The sequence below is a fragment of the Notamacropus eugenii genome, chromosome 1, assembly GCF_028372415.1.
Source record: "Notamacropus eugenii isolate mMacEug1 chromosome 1, mMacEug1.pri_v2, whole genome shotgun sequence".
Taxonomy (NCBI): Eukaryota; Metazoa; Chordata; class Mammalia; order Diprotodontia; family Macropodidae; genus Notamacropus; species Notamacropus eugenii.
This window is the reverse complement of record NC_092872.1, coordinates 697,929,997-697,945,937: the sequence shown is the minus strand read 5'-3', so window position 1 is coordinate 697,945,937 and position 15,941 is coordinate 697,929,997. Positions and strand designations below refer to the sequence as shown.

Here is a 15,941-nt window from a genome sequence, read left to right as displayed (position 1 = left end):
TATTTCATTGAATGTCAGTTTTTTCCCTTAAAGTATTATACTCAGTTTGGCTGAGTAGGTGATTTTTGGCTTTAATTCTAGCTCCTTTAACCTCAAGAATATCATGTTCCAGACCCTCTGGTCTCTTAAAGTAAAAGCAGCTGAATTTTGCATTATCCTGATTGTGTTTCCATAATACTTGAATTGTTTCTTTCTAGCTGCTTGCAATATTTTCTCCTTGACCTGAGAACTCTGGAATTTGGCTACAATATTCCTAGGAGTTTTCCTTTTAGAATCTCTTTCAAAAGGTGATTGGTAGATTCTTAACATTTCTACTTTTCCCTTCAGTTCTAGAATATCAGGGCATTTTTCCTTGATAATTTCTTGAAAGATGATATCTAAGCTCTTTTTTTGATAATGACTTTCAGGTAGTTCAATAATTTTAAAATTATCTCTCCTGGATCTATTCCCAGGTCAGTTGTTTTTCCAATAAGAGGTTTCACATTGTCTTCTATTTTTTTATTCTTTTGGTTTTGTTTTATAATTTCTTGATTTCTCATAGGGTCATTAACTTCCATTTGCTTGATTCTAATTTCTAAGGAATTATTTTCCTCAGTGAGTTTTTGGACCTCCTTTTTCATTTGGGCATTTCTGCTTTTTAAGGCATTCTTCTCCTCACTGGCTTTTTGGACCTCTTTTGCCATTTGGATTAGTCTATTTTTTAAAGTGTTTTTTTCTTCAGGATTGTTGGGGGACTCCTTTAGCAAGCAGTTGACTCATTTTTCATGATTTTCTTGCATCATTCTCATTTCTCTACCCAAATTTTCCTCTACTTCTCTCACTTGATTTTCACAATCCTTTTTTGAGCTCTATGACCTGAGACCAATTCATATTTCTCTTGGAGGCTTTGAAATAGGAGCTTTGATGTTTTTGTCTTTTTTTGGTTGTATGTTTTGTTCTTCCTTATCACCACAGTAAGATTCTATAGTCTGATTTTTTCCCCCACTGTTTGGTCATTTTCCCAGACAATTACTTGACTTTTTAAGCTCTTTGTTAAGGTAGGACTCTGCTTTCAGAGTGGAGAGTGCATTGTCCCAAGCTTCAGGGGTTTTGCACAGCTGTTTTTGGAGATATTTCTAGGGACCTTTTTTAGTTCTTCCAAGGTTGTATGATCAACAGAGAGGTGTTTACTCCTCTCCTGATTTGTGCTCTGGTATGTGAGTTACCATAAGCACTTTTTCCTGCCTTGGAACTATGAGGAGGATTTCCTCTCCACAGCCACCACAAGCTCTGCCATGCCAGCACTCCTTTTTGCCCCAGGATTACCACCCAGGACTGTGACTGAGATCCAAGCAAGGGCAAAGCAAGAGAATCCTGCCTCAGCACCAGCAAAGAGATCTCTGCAGTCCCCCTCTGATCAGTTGCTTGATCCCCCCACCATCTGTGGGTTGAGAGCTCCAGAAGCAGTCACTACTGCTGCTGCTGCCACCACCACTGGTCTGGGACTGGAGCCAGACCACGCTCCTCTCTCATCCAAGTCCCACAGACCTTTCCTACTGACCTTCTAAGTTGTCTTTGGTATTTGTGGGTTGCTGCCAGTGACTCAGTCCCCTGAGACATGCTCTGGCCCTGTCTGTGCCTGCATTGGCCTACACTGGACTGAGCTCCTCTCTTAGACTGGTGCGATAGACCTTTCCTGTTGACCTTCCCAGTTGTCTTGGGTTGGAAATTTTGTTTCACTCTGTCATTTTATGGATTCTCCTACTCTAGAATTTGTTTAGAGTCATTTTTAGTTATTTGGAGGGATATGAGAGAGAACTCAAGGAAATCCCTGCTTTTACTCTGCAGGCTCTGCCTGCACATGTTCTTTAGATGTCAGGTGGCAGGGGAGTTCTAAGGGGCTGCTAAGGGCCACTAGTGTTTCTTCTAACGTAGCATGGAATAGGAGAAAGAACACTGGCATGAATCAGCTAAACTGAGCTTAAGACCTAGCCTCTGAAACTAAAGCTCTGTGGAAACCTTGAGAAGTCCCCTCATCATCTCAGCAGTGTGCACTTTTCTCATCTGTCTGTCAAATGGAAAACAAACATCTAAAAACAAAATCCTACTAGGAGACCCATGTGTCATGCATGGCGCTAAATGAATGAAATTTTAGAGGTTCAAAGACAATGGTTTCATAACAAGGGCAGAAAAACTGGTTCTGTTTTTCAGATGGATTCCTGCATTTTCTTGGTGTTTTTCACTAGAGAGGTACATCAAGTACAATATCATTAGGAAACACAAAAGGAACAATATACACACCCATAGCACTTTTTATAAAAAAGCTTTCCCATAAGGTAGGTAGCACAAGCATCTATAGAGACGGAAGGTCATTATTTTCTAAGAGATTAAGAATAGAAGAAAGAATATCTTCCACTGATCCCTAGGTCTTTGTCCCAGCATGAATCTTTTAGCTCAAATTCCATTGGCTTACTGAGGAAGGTGGCATGGTGCAGCAGAATGAAATTAGATTTGAGATCCAAAGACTACAGGTTCAAGTCTGGCTGTGCTGCTTACTAGCCCTGTGACTGAGCAAGTCACAACCTCTGTGAGCCTCAGCTTCCTCCTCTTTAAAATGGGTACAATTATGGTTGTACCAACCCTCTCATCAGGCTGTTGTGAGTAAAGCTCTTGGTAAATAGAGATTACAGAAGCATATGCTCTTGTTATTCCTTACAAATGAGCCGTTACAATTGAATCAGTCATTCTCAGCATTAGAAGTATGAGGACTCTAGTCATAGAGACCTCTGTGAGTCTAATTGTCCAATTCATACATGAAAAAGAATCCTTACAGTGATGAAAACCTGATAAAAGGTCATCCAACCTTTTTGGCATCCCTCTGGTAAGAGAAATCCCATTTCCTATTTGGATGACTTTGATGCCTAATTGTTCTCTTGACGACCTTCCTAATTCTGTCCTGTGGTGGCCAAATAGGACAAATCTGTTCCCTCTTTCACATGACAGCCTGTCAAATACTGGAGGACAGATCCTATTTACATCTCTTTAAACAGTCTTCTCTTGTACATGTTGAATATCTCAAGTTCCTTTGATTACGAATTTCAGCTCCATCCCTGTCATAGTTGCTCTCCTCTAGACTTTCTATAGCTTATCAATGTCATTACTAAAATATGTACATGTGGGGCCTCTCCAAACAATTCTAAAAGTAACACCTCAAATCGAATTCTGGAGCGGCAGAACTGATAAAAGTAGGGGGTGAAATAATTTCTTAATCCAAGACAACTTAGGAGGTTGACAGGAAAAGTCTGTCTCATAGGGTACTGCTGGGCCCTGGAAGCACAGCACTGGCAATGCCTTAAGGTGGCTGCATTGGGGGCAGAGCTCCAGGAGCTCTCAGCCCACAGTGGGGGCCTGAACAATTGGTCAGAAGGAGAATTCAGGGGACCCTGTGTTGGTGCTGGGTTCAGGACCCTGTTGTAATGATCGTATGCAGCTCCTGGTTGCAATCCAAGGTCTAAAAGGACCCACAGCACTTGCAGCTTCATGGGAGTGGGAATCTTGGTCATGATTTCAGGGCAGAAAGGAGTGCTTGTGGTTGTTCATGGGGGAGTACATGGGGGAGTAGAGACTCGGGTCTCAATTCCAAGACAGAGGCAAGCTCCAGCAATTATGCCTACATTTCCAGTGCCAGGAGGAGTGCTATCCCTGTGGTTACAAGGAAAGAAGGTCCTTTCCTGGGTAAAGACCTGGGTAAAGGTCAGGAGAACAGTGACCACACCTGTCCCTATCATACCACTTTAGAAGCATTGAAAATCTATAGACCTCCAGAGCTAGCTCTGAAAATAGCAGCATGATAGGCTTAAAACTTAGGACAGTGCCCCCTCCACTCTGGGAGAAGAGCCCAACTTTAACACAAAGTTAAAACCCAAGAAATAAGCTGAAAACGTAAGCAAACAACAACAACAACAAAAACTTGACCATAACCAATTACCATGGTGCAAGGAAGATAAAGACACAAACCCAAAATAAGGCAATGATATCAAAGTGGCTACAAGCAAAGTCTCAAAGAAAAATGTGAATTTTTACAAGACAGTAAAAAGCTACTAGAAGAGTTCAAAAAGGATTTAAAGTCAACTAAGAAAGATAAGATATGAGTATATGAGGGATAAGAAATGAGAATAATGCAATAAGATCATAAAAAGAGGGTCAATAGCTTGGTAAACAAAGCACAACAACAGCAGCAACAACAACAAAAACCCTGAAGAAAGTAATGCCTTGAGAAACAGAATTGGCTAAACAGCAAAAAGAGGCACAAAAATCCACTGAAGAGGAGAACTCCTTAAAAAGGAGAATTGGGCAAGTGGAAGCTAATGACTCCATGAAACACCAAGAAACAATAAAACCAAAACCAAACAAAAAACCAAAAGAATGAAAAAATAGATGAAAATGTGAAATATATCATTGAAAACAACTGACCTAAAAAATGTTGAGAAGAAACATATTTCAAGAATTCTCGGACTATCTTAAACGCTATCGTCAAGAAAAAAGAGCCTTGACATGAAATTTCAAGAAATGATCAAGGAAAATTGCTCCCATATCTTAGATCCAGAGGGAGGGTAAGACAGAAATCAAAAGAATCCACCAATTACCACCTGAAAGAGTCCCCAAAATGCAAACTCCCAGGAATATCATATCCAAATTTCAGGGCTCCAAGGTCAAGGAGAATATATTAAAAGAAACCAGTAAGAAACAATTTAAATATTGTGCAGCCACAGTCAGGATCACAAAATTTAGCAGCTTTCACATTAAAAGATCAGAGGGTTTGGAATATAAAAGTCTAGAAAGCAAAGGAACTATTCTTACAATCAAGAAAAATCTATCTAGCAAAACTGAGTACAGTCCTTCAGGAGAACAAATTAGACATTTAATGAAATAAAAGACTTTTAAGCCTTTCTGATGAAAAGACTAGAACTCAATAGAAAATAACTTTCAAATATATAACTCAAAAGAAGCATCAAAGATAAACATGAAAGAGAAATCATAAGCGAATCAAAAAGATTAAAATGTTTACATTCTTATATGAGAAGATGATATTTGTAAGTTCTATGAACTTTATCATTATTAGGGCACTTAGAATGAGTATACATAGACAGAGGGCATAGATGTGAGTTGACTATGAGAAGTTTATATAAAAAATTTAACGGGTGGATGGAGCCAAGATGGCGGAGTAGAAAGATGCACATAACGCTAGCTCTTCCCCCACAGCCCATAAAATACCTGTAAAAAATGACTCTTGGAAAATTGTAGAGCAGTAGAAGCCACAGAACAACAGAGTGAAAGAGATTTCCAGCCCAGGGTGGCCTGGAGGGCCGACAGGAAAGGTCAGTTGCACTGGATGGGGGATGGAGCACAGTCCAACCTTTGCTGTGGCACCTGGGGGAGTGGGACCGGAGCAGGCCTTGGGGGCAGGATCAGAGGCTCCCAGATCCCTCAGCCCATAGGTGCCAAATAGAGCGTTGGAGGTCAGTGAAATGGCTTTTTCTAAGGGCAGGAGGGGAGTAGGGTCCCTCCCTGGCCCTAGTCCCAGGAGGTGGCATCAGCAGCAGCATCCCTTTGTGGAGCTCTCACTCTAAAGGCCCTGGGGGAATTGAGCAGCTGCTCTGAACCTCAGCCCTGAGTGATGGCCCCACCCCTGCCTGAAGCCCCTGGGGGAATCAAGCAGCTGATCTGAATCTTAGTCGTGGGCCCTGCCAGGGAGCAAACTCCTCTCCCTTGATTGTGTCACCTTAGAGAAACTAAGAACTTACAGGTCCCCATAGTATACCCTCCTCTTGACAAAGGACTCTAAAGTCAAGTAACTGGCTGGGAAAATGCCCAAAAAAGGGAAAAAAAATAAGACTATAAAAGGTTACTTTCTTGGTGAACAGGTATTTCCTTCCATCCTTTCAGATGAGGAAGAATAATGCTTACCATTAGAGGTCTTCAAAATAAATATGCAATGGTCTCAGGCCATGGGAGAGCTCAAAAAAGATTTTGAAAATCAAGCAAGAGAGGTGGAGGAAAAATTGGGAAGAGAAATGTGAGAGATGCAAGAAAATCATGAAAAGCAACTCAACAACTTGCAAAAGGAGACCCAAAAAAATGCTGAAGAAAATAACACCTCTAAAAATAGGCTAACTCAACTGGAAAAAGAGGTTCAAAAAGCCGAGGAGAAGAAGGCTTTAAAAAGCAGAATTAGCCAAATGGAAAAGGAGGTTCAAAAGTTCACTGAAGAAAATAGTTCTTTAAAAATGAGAGTGGAGCAGATGGAAGCTAATGACTTTATCAGAAACCAAGAAATTACAAAACAAAACCAAAAGAATGAAAAAAATAGAAGATAATGTGAAATACCTCATTGGAAAAACAACTGATCTGTAAAACAGATCCAGGAGAGACAATTTTAAAAATTATGGGACTACCTGAAAGTCATGATCAAAAAAAGAGCCTAGACATCATCTTTCATGAAATTATCAAGGAAAACTGCCCTGATATCATAGAACCAGAGGGCAAAATAAATATTGAAAGAATCCAACATTCGAGACCCAAAAAGAGATACTCCTAGGAATATTGTAGCCAAATTTCAGAGTTCCCAGGTCAAGGAGAAAACATTGCAAGCAGCTAGAAAGAAACAATTCAAGTATTGTGGAAATACAATCAGGATAACACAAGATCTAGCAGCTTCTACATTAAGGGATAGAAGGGTATAGAATATGATATTCCAGAAGTCAAAGGAACTAGGACTAAAACCAAGAATCACCTACCCAGCAAAACTGAGTATAATACTTCAGGGGAAAAAATGGTCTTTCAATGAAATAGAGGACTTTGAGAATTGTTTTTGTGTACAGCTGGGAAATAAGAAATACAGGTAATGGGGTACAGAAATTTATCTTGCCCTACAAGAGAAGAGAGAAGATGGGGATAAGGGAAGGGAGGGGTGTTAGAAGGGAGGGTAGATTGGGGGAAGGGGTATTCAGAATGCTCGGTGTTTTGGGATGGGAGGAGGGGAGAGACAGGGAGAAAATTTGGAACTCAAAATTTTGTGGAAATGAATGTTGAAAACTAAAAATAAATAAATAAACATTAAAAAAATTTAACAGGTGGGAAAAGGGGATGCTCTGGGAAAGGGAGAAAGAAAGAGGAAGAATCGGGGAAATTGTCTCACAAAAAATATGTATATTGAAGAGCTTTTACAATGGAGGAGAAAATGAGGGGGGAGTTGGTGGACAATACTTAAACCTTACTCTCACTGAAATCCACTCAAAGAGGCAATAACACTCAAACTCAATTGGGTACAGAAATCTTATCTTACACCATAGGGAAGAAACAGGAGAAAGGAATAAGAGAAGAGGAGGGAGGTTGATGGAAGGGAAGGCAGATTAAGAGAGGCAGTGATTAGAAGTGAAACAGACTTAAGGGAAAAGGTAAAGAGAGAAAGAGAAGGAAAAACAGGGAAAAAACAGGATGGAAATAAAAACATAATTAATAATCATAATTGTGATTGTGAATGGGATGAACTCACCCATAAAATGGAAGTGAATTGCAGAATGGATTAAACAACAGGATACAACAGTATGTTGTTTACACAAAACACACTTGAAACAGATAGACACACAGAGTTAAAAATGGGCTGGAGCATAATCTATTTTGCTTCAGCTGAGGTAAAAGCAGGCACAGTTATCATGATCTCAGATAAGTACTGCAGATCTGCAAATACTGCAGATCTCTGATAAATATTATCAATATAAATATTGATAAAGGATATTGCAAAAGCAATAACAGACTCAATTAAAAGAGATACACAGGGAAACTATATTTTGTTAAAAAAATACCATAGGCAATGAAGTAATATTGAACATATATGTACCAAACAGCATAGCATCCAAATTCTTAAAAGAAAAGTTAAATGAGTTATAAGAGGAAATAGAAAGTAAAACTGTATTAGATAAATCTAATCATAATATAAACAAGAAAGAAGTTAAAGAGATGAATAGAATTTTAGAAAAGTTAGATATGATATACACCTCAGGAGAAAACACAATGGGAACAGAAAGTATATATTTTTTTCTCAACTATTCATGGCATCTTCACAAAAAGTGACCATGTATTAAAGCGTTAAAAACCTCACAACCAAATTCAGAAAAACAGAAATATTAAATGCATCCTTTTCAGACCATAATGAAATAAAATTATATTTAATAAAGGAAAGTGGATACACATATTAAAAATTAATGGAAGCTAAATAATCTAATCCTAAAGAATAAGTGGGTCAAAGAACAAATCATAGAAATAATAAACAATTTCATTGAAGAGAATGACAACAATGGGACAACATATCAAAATTTATAGGATAAAACCAAAGCAGTACTTAAGGGAAAGTCTATATCTCTACAAACTGACATCAATAAAATAGGGAAAAAGCTGATCAATCAATTGGGCATGCAACTAAAAAAACTACAAGAAAAACAAATTTTAAATACCCAATTAAACACCAAATTGAAAATTTTGAAAATCAAAGGAGAGATTAATAAAATTGAAAGTAAGAAAACTATTGAATTAATGAATAAAAGTAGCAGCTGGTTTGGGAGGGGGGGGGAATAATAAAATGAATAAATAATTACATAATTTGATTAAACAAAGGAAATCAGATCACCAGTATCAAAAATGAAAAGAGTGAATTCACCACCAATGAAGATGAATTAAAGCAATTTTTAGGAGCTATTCTGCCCAGTTATATACCAATTAATCTGACAATCTAAGTAAAATAGATGAATATTTATAAATATATAAATTGCCCAGATTAACAGGAGAAGAAATAGAATATTTAAATAACTCTTAGAAAAAGAAATTGAACAAGTCATAAAGGAGCTATCTAAGAAAAAACTGCCAGGACCAAATAGGTTCACAAGTGAGTTCTACCAAACACTTAAAGAACAATTAATTCTAATACTAAATAAACTATTTGGAAAAGTAGAGGAAAGAGTCCTACCAAATTCATTTTACAACACAACAGTGGTGCTGCTATCTAGACCAGGAAGAGCAAAAATAGAAAAAGAAAACTATAGATCAATTAATGAATGTTGCTGCAGAAATTTTAACCAATTTTGACCAATTGGGATTTATACTAGAAATGCAGGGCTGGTTCAATAGTAGAAAAACTACCGGCATACTCAACCACGTCAACAACAAAATGAACAGAAATCATATGATTACCTCAACAGATGTGAAAAAAGCTTTTGACAAAATCCAATACACCTTTTTATTAAAAACACTAGAAAGCATAGGAATAATGATGCTTTCCTTAAAATGATGAGTGGTACCTATCTAAAACCATCATAAAATATTATCTGTAATGGGGATAAGCTAGAAGCCTTTTCAATAAGATCTGGGGTGAAGCAAGGATGCCCATCATGACTATTATTATTCAATATTGTTCTAGAAATGCCAACTATAGCAAGAAGAAAAGGAAATTGAAGGAATTAGAATAGGCAATAAGGAAACGACATCATGACCCTTTGCAGATGATATGATGGTAAACTTAGAATATCCTCGAGAACTGACTAAAAATACTACTTGAAATAAAGAATAACTTCAACAAACTTGCAGGATATGAAATAAGCCCACATAAATCATCATCATCATTTGTATATATTATCAACAAAGTCCAGCAGGAAGAAATAGAAAGAGAAATTTCACTTAGAATAACTGCAGACAATGTAAAATGCTTGGCAGTTGACTGGCCAAGACAAACCCAGGAACTATATGAACACAATTACAAAACACTTTTCACACAAATAAAGTCAGATTTAAACAACTGGAGAAATATTAATTGCTCATAGGTAGGTCAAGCCAATATAATACAAATGACAATTCTACCTACCTTACATATTCAATTCAATCAAATTAACAAAAAATTATTTTACAGAGCTAGAAAAAATAATCCATCTGGGAGAACAAAAGGTCAAGAATATCAAGGAAATCAATGAAAACAAATGTGGAAGGGAGGTGCTTTAAGGAGTCCAAGATCTCAAACTGTATTACAAAATGGTAATCATCAAAACAATCTGGTTCTGACTAAGAAATAAGAGTGATGGATCAGCGGAATAGATTAGGTACATAATACACAGTAGTAAATAATCAGAATAATCTAGTGTTTAACAAAACCAAAGATCCAAGATTCTGGGACAAGAACTCACTATTTATCAAAAACTACAGGAGTAGCTGGAAAGCACTTTGGTGGAAATTAGGTATAGACCAAGATCTCACAATATATACTGAGTTAAGGTTGAAATTGGTGTGTGATTTAGACATAAAGGGTGACATCATAAGTAAGTTAGGAGAGCATGGAATACTTTACCTGTCAGATTTATAGATAAGACAGGAATTTATGATCAAACAAGAGATAGAGAGCACTATGGGATACAAAATGGATACTTTTGTATTTACATCAAATTAAAAATTTTTTGCATGAAAAAACCCAATGTAGTTAAGATTATAAGGGAAACAGGAAGCTGTGAAAACTTTATGGCAATTTTCTCTGATAAAGGACTCATTTCTAAACTATATAGAGAACTGAGTCAAATTTATAAGAATACAATTTATTACCCAACTAATAAATAGTCAAAGGATATGAATAGACAGTTTTCAGATGAAGAAATTAAAGCTATCTATAGTAATATAAAAAAATGCTCTAAATCACTATTGATTAGAGAAATGAAAATTGAAACAACTCTGAGGTACTACCTCACATCTATCAGATTGACTAATATGATAGTATTAGATAAGTATACTAATGGACTATTGATGGAGCTGTGAACTGATCAATTTGGCATTATGCCTAAATGGCTATAAAACTGTGTATACTCTTTGACCCAGCAATACCACTGCTAGGTCTATACACCAAAGACATTAAAGAAAAAGGAAAAGGACATATATGTACAAAAATATTTATAGCATCTCTTTTTGTGGTGGAAAAGAATTGGAAATTGAGGGGTTGCCCATTAATTGAAGAATGACTGAACAAGCTGTGGGATATGATTATAATGGAACACTGTTGTGCTTTAAGAAATGACCAGCAGGATGCTTTCAGTAAAACCTGGGAAGATTTACATGAACTGATGCAAAGTGAAGTGAGAAGAACCAGTAGGACAATGTACACAGTTACAGCAATATTGTATGATGATTAACTGTGAATGACTTAGCTATTTTCAGCAGTCCCATGATCTGAAGGACTTATGATGAAAAATAATTATCCACCTCCAGAGAAAGAACTGATGGAGTCTTAATACAGATTGAAAACTTTGTACAGATTTTAAAACTTTATTATTCTTTTTTTTTTTTTGTTTAAATTTTTATTTTTATGTAGGGAAAAGTCAAATATACATTTAACCCAATTTGGTTGCGAGTTCCTTAGCTTTTTCCTTTTCCAGCTTGGCAATACGAGCCACTGATTTTGGACCCAGAACATTGCCACCCCAGTGACGACGGATCTCATCATATCTGTCGTTGTAATTGGTTTTGATGGCTTCTACCAGCTTAGCCAAAGCTCCCTTATCTTCAGGGTTAACCTGTGTGAAGGCAATGCTTGTGCAGGTCTTTCTGTGAACTAAGCGACCCAGTCTGGCTTTACCTTTGATAATACAGTAAGGAACCCCCATTTTCCGGCACAAGGCAGGTAGGAAGACCACTAGCTCAATGGGGTCCACATCATGTGCAATCACTACCAACTGTGCTTTCTTGTTTTCTACCAGGGTAGTAACAGTGTTAACACCTGCTCTGAGGACTGGTGGTCTCTTAGTGGGGATGTCTCCTTTGCCTGCAGCCTTTTGTTCAGCCCGAGCCAGCAGCCTTTGTTTCTTATCTTGCTTTGTCTCTGGTCTATACTTGTGAGCCAGTTTAAGCAGCTGAGTAGCTGTCTGACGATCCAAAGCTTGGGTGAATTGGTTAATTGCCAGTGGGACTTTCAAACGTTTATAAAGGATAGACCTTTGACGCTGCAGTCTGATGTACCGAGGCCATTTGACAAATCGAGTAAGGTCCCTTTTGGGCTGGATGTCCTGACCAATGCCAAAGTTCTTGGGTCGTTTCTCAAACAAAGGATTGACCACTTTCTTGGCCTCCTGCTTCTTTACCACAGCAGGGGCCGGAGCCACCTTCTTCCCCTTGGCCTTCTTCCCCTTTGGCATCTTGGCCGGCTTAACGAGCAAACTTTATTATTCTTGAGTTTTTTTTTAAATCTCTGTTTTCTTTTGCAACATGACTAAAATAGAAATATTCTGAATGACTGCATATATACAATCTATATCAAACTGCTTTCTCAAAGAAGGGGGAAGGAAAAGAAGAAGGAACTCAAAAATTAAAAAAATGAATGTTAAAAAATTTTTGCTTACATGTAATTGAGGGAAAAAAACAGATAAAAAAGAAACATATGGCAGTGAATGAGGTATAATTAAACTTTCATGTATACAAAATGTTATATTTTATGACTTTCCCCCTATCCAGAAGTGAAAAACTACTACTATAGAACAGTGACTTCTAAACTTATTTGGCTGTGCATGATACATTTTGAGGGCTGGAAGATATTGATGTAATCCATAAATGCTGATCTAGTACGTATGTGGATATGCTATATTCCTGAGACAAAGGAAAATCAGATCAAATTTGGAAAATTAAACTCACTTTCACGCTGAAAAAAATTGCTGCACAAAATGAGTATCTCAGATATATACATAATTTCATCTTTAATATTTTAATGGGAAAAATACTGCCAGCATTAATATTTTCTCATGGAACCATTACTTATATTACAGGGGAAGATGAGAATTCCCATTTTAGGAAAAATAGGGCCAATACAATTTATTTAGGGCTCTCAATTTGGGAGCCCATGCCTCTTTTGCTGTTTGCCTTATTTAATATTGGTAATAATGTTAGCTAACTATATATATATATATATATATAGTTTAATATATATACACATATAGTATAATACATATACACATATATTATATATATTTAAATCTGTGAATCACATTGCATGTATTTACTTGATAAAGAATGAACATGAGAAATGAGAACTAATTTAAGGAGATGACACACAAAACCAGTTCATTTCAATTTTATCAGTAAAACTTTAAAGATAGGGTTTAGTGAGAAAAGAGATTAAAACTTTTGTTTAAAATGAAAGGCTTAGTTGACAGCATGATTTTTTCCCCTTCGACTACATACTGACTAATCACAAAGTAGGAGACAATAATAGCTCACATTTATATAAGCTTTAAAGCCTATAAAGCTATTATCTCATTTGTGCCTCCCAATAACCCTTAGGGTAGTGAGTATTATAAGTACCCTCAGTGAACAAGTAAACAAACTGAGGCTCCTATATAAAGGAGAGCTTGGGAGTCCATAGACACAGGTTTGAATCCCAGCACTTACTAATGGTGCAGTCGTGGGCCAGTGACTGAGCCATTCTGACTCTCCGTTTCACCCTTTCAATCCCCAGCCACATGTTGCCCGGGTGCCCATGTCTTTGGGGAGAATACTCTATTGCTACTTTTCTTTCCATGCTATTTCATTATAGATGAGGTTAATCAAAGGAGTTAGTTCTGTCTACTGTCTACCAGCTGCACTCTTGATTAGTATAAGGCAAAGAAAAAATCCTGAGTCTTCAGTGAAGACTCCTTTTAAAAGCCAACCTAAAGGAATGACTTCTCTGACAACACTGTTCCAGAGTCTAAATAAGCCATTTCATTATAAGTGCCCAGCCCTAGTTCACTAAAACCTTGGGAGTGTCCCAAGGAGGCACCAAGATCTGCTCCAAAGCCTACAGTAGTCTTTTGTCTTCTAATAAGGAGAAAAGGGTCACCACAACCCAATCAAAGGTTCCAAGCAACACTTCATTTCCTGGTAAGATCATCCAATTGATCAGACAGAAGTCTTTTCCCTTCTACTTTTTTCCCCAACAGAGAATGGAAATGGAGCAAGTGGTTCCCCCACCATCTCTCTCACCTCCAGAAATCATTCATGGCTGCCCCCAGGCAGAAGCACATGGGACCTGAAAAGTACATGGGAGCCCAGTATCATACAGCTGAGAAGAGAATTCTTGGTCACTTTTGGCTTTTCATCTCCTTTTTCTGACAATAGGTCAGGGAAGAGAGAGCTGAGGACACAGTTTTTTAGATGGTTTAATATCCAGGAGAAACACATCACAGATACATGTGCTCACTCACATGACCTGAGTGCATGGACAATTTCATTCCTGAAACCTCTACCTCCTACTTGTAAGATGATTTCCCAGGCAGTGGAATCCTACAATTTAGATAAATAGCATGCCTCTGGCTAATCCAAGTTCTGTTCCTTTCCAGAGTCAAAACACGCAGAATAGCTAAGTCTGGAAGAACCTAGAACCTTAAAGAAAAATGGAACTCATGAAGAGGGAGAATTGTGTTGATTGTAGGCTTTTTTTTAAAAAGAGTTTCTCTATTTTATTTAGTTTATTATAAGGTTCATTTTCTCCATTGCTTTTGGGATTAAATAGAGGCAATTTTGGGTTACCACAATTTTGTTACCAAGAGTTAGGTTACCAACTACAATATCTGATTGAACAGCAGCTAGGTAGGTGGTTGCCTATATCTGTGGAAACATAGACAACATAAACTGGGAGATTTCCCAGCAAAAACTCTGGGTGGGTATGTATCTGCTGGAGGAGTTAGATGGTGAAGTGGGTAGGGCAATGGGCCTGAAATCAGGAAGATCCGAGTTCAAATTTGACCTCAGATACTTACTGTATGACCCTGCGCAAGTCACTTAACCCTGTTTGACTCAGTTTCTTCATCTGTCAAATGAACTGGCAAACCAAAGTATATCTATGCCAAGAATACTCTGAATGGGGTCACAAAGAGTCATACATGACTGAACAACAATAACATTATTTCCTAAGAGAAACTAATCTTTAGGTTTAGCCCCCGAGACTGGACTAGGTCCATGTGAGCCCAGAGTTTGAGGTGTTCTGGGCCACAGGTTATGGTGCCTTTGTTTTGAACTATATTTTTAGCTGAATAATAATTTTACATACATCATCATCATACAGTGATTTTGAAAGGATGTAGACCAGAAGGGGTGGCTGCTATCACATCTAGGATCAAATATAAATTATTCTTGTTTGGGATTCAAAACCTTTAATAAACTAGCCCTCTCCTACCGTTCTAGTCTTTTTAGAACCTAGTACCCAACACATACTCTTGGGACCCTGAACAAGATATTCCAGCCTTTTCCCTGGCTTGTCCCCCATGCCTAGAACATTCTTCCTCCTCAACTCTACTGACAGACTCTGCTGGCTTCCTTCAAGTCCCAACTAAAATCTCATCGTTGACAGGAAGCCTTTTCCAGTCCCTCTTAATTTTCGTGCCTTCCCTCTGTCCATTATTTCCTATAATTCTATATGTAGCTTCTCCGTATATATCTGTTTGCATATCGTCTCCCCCAACAGACTGCGAGCTCCTTCAGGGACTCTTTTTGGCCTCTTTTTGTACGCCCATTGCCAGCATATTTTCTGACAATAGCAGGTGCTTAATCCACGTTTTATTGATGGGGTTTTCTGGGGTGCGACAGCGCGCTGTAAAAACCCGAAGGTCCTGCAGGAAGGAGCGCGGTGGCGGCACCGCGTGAGCCCAGCTCTGCCCGGCAGCTTACCTGCACTGTCTCTCGGCCCAGCCTTGGAAGGCTCCCCGGGCTCCTCCGGCACGCTCCCCTGCGGCACGCTGCCCTGCTCGGTTCCATCTTCTGGGCCGGGAGCTCCGGACTCCGGGTGCATTTTGGATCTGCGAATACAGACGTGGGTCCAGGTCAAGCGGGCTCTGTCTCCCCGCATCTTAGAAGTGATCCTCCAAAGGCGCTCCTCCCCAGGGCTGGGACTAGCCAAGTGCTGGAGAAAC

At 38.3% G+C, this 15,941-nt stretch overlaps 1 protein-coding gene and 1 pseudogene across 1 annotated transcript in view; both read right to left on the bottom strand.

Moving 5' to 3' along the window:
- The window catches only part of DNAAF1 (dynein axonemal assembly factor 1), a 38,529-nt gene that overhangs the window by 22,134 nt on the left and 454 nt on the right, over positions 1–15,941 (bottom strand). The window contains exon 2 of the mRNA XM_072636179.1: positions 15,700–15,827. Within this exon, the coding sequence (XP_072492280.1) occupies positions 15,700–15,820 (121 nt within the window). The 5' untranslated portion in view covers positions 15,821–15,827. The remainder of the gene's footprint in view (positions 1–15,699; positions 15,828–15,941) is intronic.
- On the bottom strand, positions 11,331–12,228 carry LOC140521293 (large ribosomal subunit protein eL8 pseudogene; annotated as a pseudogene).